The 10000-nt window shown below is 37.5% G+C and overlaps 1 protein-coding gene across 1 annotated transcript in view; it reads left to right on the top strand.

Annotated features, from left to right (window-relative positions):
- The window catches only part of LOC143020636 (protein 60A-like), a 39866-nt gene that overhangs the window by 22874 nt on the left and 6992 nt on the right, over window positions 1–10000 (top strand). The window contains exon 3 of the mRNA XM_076177133.1: window positions 4708–4850. Coding sequence (XP_076033248.1) covers window positions 4708–4850 — 143 coding nt within the window. The remainder of the gene's footprint in view (window positions 1–4707; window positions 4851–10000) is intronic.

The raw sequence follows: 10000 nt of genomic DNA, 5'->3' as shown, positions 1-10000 counted from the left end.
CAGTATGAGCCATTTTATTTTTCATTCTTACATGCGCAGTTTATACATCCCAACGCAATGTACAGTTCCCTCCACTCCTGTGTTTACAAGCTCCAGGAATATTGTGTTTTTTGGTGCGTGGCAGCCAACACGTGACCATCTAATCCACTAGCCACGCTTATTATGACACGAGGTATATTCAGATAAGAGAAAGAGAGAGAGAAAGAGAGAAAGAGAGAGAGAGAGAGAGAGAGAGAGAGAGAGAGAGAGAGAGAGAGAGAGAGAGAGAGAGAGAGAGAGAGAGAGAGAGAGAGAGAGAGAGATTTGGCAATACTTTTTATATTCTCCGTACTGGTATACGTGTTAATAACGATGTCCTTTGGAAGTTTGGAAGTAACTATGATTCCTATGAACCGAATTCTATGCTATTGAATTTTGCAAAATGCAGAAGTTTAAGTAGTGTTGGTTCTTGGTTCCAGAGACTAGAGCCACAACGATAGACTTGATATAGCAATGTCGGATGTATGGCAAAAGAGGTCGGTAACATCCTTGTTAGTATTCGCATGAAGATCCAGGAGAACTGAAAGACTGACTGGAATGCTCTTAGGCAACGATCATAGAATTGTGGTTATAAATACTCGGGGTGCAGGTCAAATCCAGAATAATTCCGAGACTCATTATGTTTTCATCTACAGGAACCAATATGTAAAACTCCACCCTCTCTGAGTAAGGTTAACGCGAAAGTAACTTCAAGGGTAGAAAGCAAGCTGGCATCTGCAGCATCTGTGTGGGAGTTACTGAAAGCAGGAGGTGAGGCCATGGTCCGTGAGCTGCATGTGATGCTGTTCGCAGTTTGGCAGTTCGGTACCATTCTCTCTGACTGAAATAGGGGGTTGGTTGTCCCTGTCAGGGAAGGGAAACGGAATCGGAAGGCAATTCTGAGATAGTTTTCATCAATGGTAATGTCGTCGCAAATGGACATAAGTTTGTGAAGATATAAAGAAGACATAATTGCACCAAACATAACATAACCAAACCTAATCTAATCTAACCTTGCACCTAATCATACATTATTGTAGAGAAGGGTCATTGACACTTTCCGTGCTCTCTTAATGTCCATGAAGCATTAGGATGGTTGGTAACGACTAAAAAAAAAAAAAAAAAAAAAAAAAAAAAAAAAAAAATTGCTGTTGCTAATTCTACCATGGATTTGTCAGAGGTATTTTTATATATGACAAAATTGTTTAGATTATACAACATAAGGATACAAAATGCCAATGAATCTACATTTCAAACTAATAAAAAAACTAAGAGAAAATACTGAAAGTTTGATAAGAAACAGCGCTTTTTTCAACATGATTTTCTTATGATTACACTGATCAACGTAAGAAAATAAACGACATGACATATTTGTTCACAAGTACCTTCGTTAATACCCATTTGCAACAAAATTGCCATAGATGGAAAATAATCCAGAATACCCTTGAATATAGTGATAACTAAATGAAAATAGTGTAAATCCTTTGGACAGAATACCAAGTAATATTCACATACCTTGGCAGTAAGGTGACTACCAGTAATGGATGATGTTAGGATGCCCTTCGAAAGATTGGTATGGCCCAAGGTTCTGGATTCGCTCAACCAGAGTATTATATAGCGTTGTCAATATTCATGTAATCAGGTTCGCCCAAAGTGGCTCGACAAAGAAACTGAAAAAAGTATTGCTAAAAAGGGACAGGCTTATAAGAAATATAAGTGCTCGGGTGCATCTAATGACTATGAAAGTTATGTATCAATACAGAGAGATTTAAAAAAGACAATAAGAAAAAGAAAACGACAATACGAAATGAACATCGCTGATAAATCCAAAGAGAATCCCAAAGAATTCTATAGTTACATTAGAGATAAAAAGGTTGTTAGGAATCACATTGGTCCACTATTATCTGCTGACGGTCAACTTGAATATTCAAATGAAGGAATGTGTAATATCTTAAACAATTATTTTAGCTCGGTATTCGTAAACGAAACACCTCAAAGTGAATTCCAAACTGAAACCTGTGAAAAGTCTGGGGTAAACTTACTACGGTAAATATAACAAAAGAAAAAATTAAAAGGTGTATAGACAAACTCAAAGTTAATAAAACACCAGGGCCTGACGGTTGGCATCCAAGAATCTTAAAGGAAATGAAAAATGAGATTGTTGTTCCATTAGAAATTATTTTCAAGAAATCCATCATATCCGGAGATGTCCCAAGAGAATGGAAGCTAGCTAACGTTACTCCCATATTCAAAAAAGGTGACAAAAAAGAAACCAAATAACTATAGGCCTATAAGTTTGACTTCAATCGTAGGAAAAATAATGGAAACTATCATCAGAGATGCTATCGAACATCATTTAGAAAGTAACCGTTTGATAAATGATAGCCAGCATGGTTTCAGACGGAAACGTTCTTGCGTGACTAACTTACTCGAATTCTACAACACAGTTATCTCGAATTATGACAAAAGAAACAATATAGATTTAATATATCTAGATTTTGCAAAAGCTTTTGATACCGTCCCACACGAAAGACTACTTACTAAATTAGCTTTGCATGGAATAAGTGGTAGCCTATTAGGTAGGACTAGTAATTGGTTGAATGGTCGAAAACAGAGAGTTGTTTTAAATGGAAAAACTTCTGGATGGAAAAGTGTTGCAAGTGGAGTTCCTCAGGGTTCCGTTCTTGTGCCACTTCTATTCATAGTATATATAAATGATATAGACCATGGACTAAAATCTACTGTTTCCAAATTTGCTGATGATACAAAACTGTGCGGAGTGGCAAATGATCACTCAAACCAATTAGATATTCAAGAAGATTTAGATCAATTACAGCAATGGTCTGAAAAGTGACTAATGAAATTTAACACAAGTAAATGCAAGGCAATGCACATAGGTAAAAATAACAGTAAGTACGATTACAAGTTATTTGGAAATTCGTTAACAAAAGTGGATAGTGAAAAAGATCTTGGCGTTATTATCAGTAACGACATTAAATCATCCAAGCAGTGTATTTCAGCCTCTGAGAAAGCAAATAAGATTCTGGGACTGATTGCGCGATCTTTTGATTTCAAAAGTCCATCACTCATTAACAAGCTATATAAATCGTTAGTTCGTCCACATTTGGAATATGCTGTTTCCGTATGGTCACCGAATCTCATTAAAGACATTGACAGACTGGAAAAAGTACAACGGCGAGCCACAAAACTGATTCCAAATATCAAAAATAAATCATACGAAAATCGACTAAAGCACATGAATCTGTTTTCCCTAAAAAAGCGTAGACTCAGAGGTGACTTGATACAGGTCTTTAAGATTTTAAAGGGAATTGACAACATCAAAAGTGACCAAATTTTCACATTGAATGAGAATCAGACAAGAAACAATGGTCTCAAACTGTCCGGAAATAGATTCAATTTGGAAGTAGGTAGAAACAACTTTGCCAACCGTGTAGTTAATGAATGGAATAAACTTCCTGCACAGGTAGTGCAATGTAGTTCAGTTCGAAGCTTTAAGAATCATTTAGATAAATACCTAAGTAAGATGCTGTAATGATTATGATTTATCTTATATTATTTGTTTTTGTTTTGTTATGATTTGTCTGTCTGATTTTCATTTATTATTAGTTATATGTCAATTTATTATTATTTACTATCTACCTGTTTGTTTATTATTTTAACTATACCTATGCATTTATTTATGTATTTTATTTATTATTTACATTATTATAGTTTTTATTTATTATTTTATTATTAATATGATTTTTTTTTTTTTTTTTTTTTTTTTGCATCCGACCTAGATATGGATCAAAAGGTCTCCTGTCGGCATGCTCCGCCTTTGTAATCCTTTGTAATCCTTTGAGAACTGAGATCCGAATCGTCAAGTCATTTGTGGTCCTTGTCTTGTGCGGCTGTGAGACACTGAATGCTGACTTGAAGAATCGTCTCAACATATTTAAGTACCTTCGGAGAGTCATGATATATCGCTGCGGTGACTTTGTATCAAACCAGTGACTGCTTTGTGAAGCTCAAGTAAAGTCCTGTTGCTTATGCAATTCGTGAACGTCAGCTCCGGCTATATGGCCATGCAACACACTTCTCTGCTGTTGGTCCCACTTTCAGGAAATGTCCACAAGAGACAGCCCTTGTGGAGATAAAGGGGACACCAACAGAACAAACGTCTGGGGGCAAGACGTCTTGTGTGGTTTTGATCAGGAAAAACAAAAAAATCTTTGTTGATACCAACCTAATCATGATTTTGTAAAAGAGGCACTTTTACATATGATAAGATGGTTTTGATTATACAATATAAGGACATAAAAAGCCAATGAATGTACATTTCAAGCCAGGGAAAAAAAGATAAGAGAAAATATTGAAAGTTTGGTAAGAAAAATGCGTACAAAGAACTAAGTGTACAATATCAGAAACTGATTGTTATAGTAGCATATAGTACAATTCAAAGATGTTGCTCAAATCTCTGCAGTATGGGTTAAATTTTCTTTTCCATTTCGTTTCAACATTTCAAAAAATAGATAAATAAATAAACAAAATAAATAAGTAAAATGTAAAACAAAAGCTGAAAAGAAGTAGCATTTGAAAAAATAATAACCTATCTAGTACGAACTTTTTTCTATGATTAATACATTATTAATATTATCACCATTATTATCATCATTATTTTAACTGCAGGTCCCAGGAGAAGGAGATAGCCAGGACGGTTCTGGAAGACCCAGGATGGGTGACTATCAACATCACAACAGCAGCTCTTTCATGGATGATCTTCCCTCACACTAACTTAGGACTTCGACTTGCTGTCACCAAGCCTGGCCACAGTGAGCAAGCATATTGCAAGAAGTTTCTAAAAACGTTGCTAAATTTCTTATATCCATGCATTTTTTTACCCTATGTCCATTAACACTTTAATATTAGTTTACATGATATATGCATCTATATTACTTCATTTTGTATTCTTTATGCACTGTCACTTCAGCATTTCTTAATCTTTCTCTCAGCACTAAATTCCTCTCAAATATATACATGATATCCAAAATCAGCCTACCAAAACTAATTTTTCTATTTACAATATTTTCAAATTCTCCAGCTAGAATAGATCTACAACTCCTTTCAGTACCCGCACGTCCTGCTATTGAATCACTACTCCAATACTTTCCTATTCAGCCACATGATTTCAAAATTTATTTTAGTCTCAAATTTTACTCTTCCAAAATGCGTAAGAATTCCTGTCCCATGTATTCTATATTAGGTAGAACAGTTACCGTGTTGTTGTCTTATCAGTAAAAGAGGAGGGCTCTAGCGTTGATGGGGTTTATCATTCAAGGACTACAATTCTTAAATGATAGTTGGTAGGAAGGGCACTGAAAGCACAAATTCAGAATGGCTATACGAGTGACCCCGTGTTTAACTCTTACTAAGGATGACAATGCATCCCATATATCCCTTTTTATTTAGAAAAGGGATATATGTCTTCGTTGCTGTACCATCCAAAGAGGGGGAAGCTGGTGATGAAGATATCAATGGGGGCCCGTCGAGATCTCTACTCCTTGATTGTCGTATTGTGGAGTAGCGGCTGAACAAACGAGTCTAACTGTTGATAGGGGAACATCCTTTGGTTCAGTTCCCTCCTGGGAAGTCTAAGCGCAAACCGATACGCAGGCGAGGCAGCACAGAGCAAAGGCAGACTTCCTGTTGTTGAACTGAATCACAGTTTGAACTTCTCTCTCACTTCACTTTCGTCTCACTTAAAATGAGAGAGAAGTTCAAACTGTACTTCTCTCTCATTTGAAAAGAGAGAGAAGTTCAAAATGTACCCTCTCATTTCAAGTGAGAGAGAGAAGTTCAAACTGTGATTCAATTCAACAACAGGAAGTCTGCCTTTGCTCTGTGCTGCCTCGCCTGCGTCTCAGTTTGCGCTTAGACTAACGGGAGATCCTTGTGGACGTGGAGGTGGTTATTTTGCTTCATGGTCGTCCTGCAGAGGAGAAAGCAGCCTCTGAAGGTTTCTTAAATTCCTGTTAACTTTTCCACTTGGACCATCTACGAAGTATATGTTATTTTCCATGTCTCATGAAAGAGCCCTACCTCTACTTTCAATCGTATTCATTATCAGTCTTGTATTGTATACTGTTGCCAATAACCAGCACTTCCATACTTGGTGGACAACATTGCACCAAGGAGTTGGAGTCATATAGTACAGGAGAGATAGGACGGTAGCAGAGAGGAAGGATAGTAGACAGTAAAGAATGCGTGCTGTATGTCTCTGATCCATATAGGTGTTACTAAGATCCCTAAAATATTAACTGCATAAAAGTAATATAGCTAATATCCCATATGGTGCCTAGCAGTCTTAATGAGAGTATGATCGCCTGTCAGTAAGAGTGACAATGGTCTTACTCGTGTACCTTGGTTGTAGGCCCTCTGGTTGTTGCTGTCGTTGCTCCCTAGACTGTCTGGTCGAGCCGTCCCGTCTCCCTGAGGAGCACCACGGCTGGAACGGGGTTTTCCCATAAGTCCTTTATAGAGTGTATATTGTGTTGTTGGCGTGCGGGATTGTGTACAGTGCAGTCTTACATAATGCGTTGTATAGTATGGGGGTGAAGTGTTACATTCTGGACAGTTATCTGCGATTCTGATATCCAGCCTCTTTTGGTGACGAAGGACTGGATGGTGTCCGTATCGCAGCCTGGTCAGGTGGACTCTGTCCTCTCGAGGAAGAGAGGATTCAGAGCAATGGTCCTTGGTGAGATGAGTACCCCTGACAAACTTCTTATGCTCAATAGCAGTTGGCTGCAACTTGTCTGGCAGCACAGTCTTCAGTCGCCTACTCGTTACAATTAGAGCAGCAATTGAATACAGCCATCCCCATTTCCTTCTGGGAAAGCAGATTCTTCACAACATTGACTATAGTATCTGATTATCCGGTGGGTTGAGGAAAATGCGGGTTTGGGAAGTGAGTCCATATTCTTCTGCAAAGCGTCTGAAGTCCAGGCTATGAAACAGTGCACTATTACTTAAGTGTATTTCTCCAGGAATCCTATGGACTGCAAAAGCCTGCTTGAATCCAATTATGGCAGCTTCTGACGTGGTATAGTGACCAGCTGTTGTACATGAATCCATCTGGGGTAGCCTAGTAGGCTACCATGACACGGTAATGCTTGCTCTCATAGTCTTCGAGACGCAGTGGTTCTGAACGTTATGGTGGACAATTTTCTCGACATGTGTCCCAAGGCTATAAGACTTCTATGAGAACATAAGGATGGAGGAGACTGCAAGAGACCATAAGGCCTAAACTAGGCAGTTCCGTGTCCCTTACTACTTTTCATCCTTATCCATAAAGTTATCTAATCTTCTCATAAAACAACAAATGGTTTCAGCGCTAACTACATTGTTACTAAGACTATTCCATTCGGTAACCATTTAGTTGAAACGTCCTTTAGCCGTTTTGCCTTTCCTGTATTTTTGTGAGATTCATGCAATTCCTTGTGTATCCAGGGGAATAATTATCAGTCCACCATACATTAGCTCTTCATTTATCACGACAGACCATAATGTGTACTGTAATACAATAGTATCACGCATTCAGGAATTGTAATCTTAAGGGGTTATCACACCAGGATTTTTCCCCCAACCTCCGATTAATCGGCGGTACCGCCAACCTCCAGAACCTATTCCTCACTATAATCACTGTGGCAATCTATTTTGTTTTCTCAAAAATTTAATAGGACGTTATTTGATATGCAGGAGGAAAATTATTTTCCTCCGGCATATCAGATTCTTTCCCGAAAGCTGCGGGTTGCTGCAAATCTGCTCCAACAGTCGGAGGAAAAACAGCCCAGTGGGATAACGCCTTTATGAGGTTATTCGTTCAAGATGTACTCCCTGAAAAAAAGGACTCCAAATGACCGGCAAGTGACTACAACTCCACTGAGGAATAAATATAAACTTGATCATAAGCTGCAAGTTCAAGATTTGGAAAGCAGGAACAACCTATCAATGTACAAAAAAAAAAAAAAAAAAAAAAAAAAAAAAAAAAAAAAAAAAAAAAAAAAAAAAAATGAATGAATAAATAAATAAATGAAAATAAACTAAACTAAAATAGAATTAATAAAATAAAATAAATAAACAAAAGAAACAAATAAACGAATAAAAAATAGATAAAATAAAATAAAAATAAATAAAATAAAAATGAGTGAGGAGTTTCACAATTATTTTCTATCGGTGTTTACTAATGAGAGGTTAGATAAAGTACTTGACTGCGATCCGATTTACAGAGGGGATGAAGAAAGTAATCTATCTAATATCAGCATTAGTAAAGAAGTAGTCAAGCAGATTGAAAGACTTAAAGCTACAAAATCTTCGGGTCTAGACGAAATTTTTCCAAGAATGCTTAAGGAGTGTAAATTTGAAATCTGCGACCAATTAACTGAAATATTCAATAAATCGGTAGACACTGGTTTTGTGCCAACCGCTTGGAGGCAGGCAAACGTTGTTCCTGTTTTTAAGAAGGGATATAGATCGTCTATATGCAACTACAGGCCAATCAGTTTGACATCGGTTATAGGAAAAATGCTTGAATCAATAATAGTAAATAGACTCAGAGAACACATCGAAGGGCATAATTTAATTCGAGATTCACAGCATGGTTTCTTCAAGGGTAAGTCATCTGTGACTAATCTTCTATCCTTTTACAGTAAAGTATATAAGGCGTCAGAGAACAATGAAAATTACGATGTTATTTACCTTGACTTTAGTAAAGCGTTCGACAAGGTGCCACACCAGAGACTACTAAATAAAATCAAAGCCCATGGCATAGGAGGAAAAGTGTTAGAATGGATTAGAGCTTGGATTAGTAACAGAAAACAGCGGGTCACCATAAATGGTATAAAATCTAGGTGGGGCAATGTTACTAGCGGGGTCCCCCAGGGCTCGGTTTTGGGTCCCTTATTGTTCATTATGTACATAAACGATTTAGACGAAGGGATAAATAGTGATGTTAGTGAGTTTGCGGACGACACTAAAATAGGACGCCTAATGAGGTCAGGAGACGACGCAGAGATTCTGCAGGATGATCTTAACAAATTGTTCACATGGTCGGTGAAATGGCAAATGAACTTCAATATCTCTAAGTGTAGCGTGTTAAACGTAGGGCTACACAACCCCGAAAATAGATACATCTTAGATAACACGTTTTTAGAAAAATCTGAGTGCGAGAGGGACTTGGGAGTTCTAGTGATTTCGGACCTTAAAACCAAGAAGCAGTGCATTAGCGCCAGAAATAAAGCAAACAGAGCATTAGGTTTCATTGCTAGGACGGTAACGAATAGAAGTGCAGAGGTAATTATTAAACTCTATCTAGCGATAGTTAGACCCATCCTTGACTATGCAGTACAGTTTTGGTCTCCGTCGTATAGAATGGACATAAATTCACTAGAATCAGTACAGAGAAGAATGACCAAAATGATACATGGACTCGGAAATTTGTCTTACGAAGAGAGGCTTAGGCACCTAAACTTACACTCTCTGGAAAGACGCAGAGTGCAGGGTGATCTAATAGAAGTGTTCAAGTGGATCAAAGGCTATAACAAGGGTGATGCAAACAAGGTCATCATAATAAAACAACAGGGCAGGACTCGCAGTAATGGGTATAAACTGGACAAATTTAGATTTAAGAAGGAAATAGGCAAGAATTGGTTTACTAATAGGGTGATCGATGAATGGAATAAACTTAGTAACCATGTAGTAAGCGCTGAAACTATCAGTTGTTTTAAAAAACGATTAGACAACTTTATGGATGGGGATGACAGGTGGTGATGGATACGGAGCTGCCTAGTGTAGGCCTTATGGTCTCTTGCAGTCTCCTTTATTCTTATGTTCTTATGTTAAACAAACAAAAAAATAATAATGGTATCACTAAAGGTTATTTGCATATCCCTACACATCTTAACATTGTTACATCAATTCCTTT

Source organism: Oratosquilla oratoria, chromosome 3 (assembly GCF_046742065.1).
Source record: "Oratosquilla oratoria isolate Oo_2021 chromosome 3, ASM4674206v1, whole genome shotgun sequence".
NCBI classification, from domain to species: domain Eukaryota; kingdom Metazoa; phylum Arthropoda; class Malacostraca; order Stomatopoda; family Squillidae; genus Oratosquilla; species Oratosquilla oratoria.
This window is presented reverse-complemented; position numbering and strand designations above follow the sequence as displayed.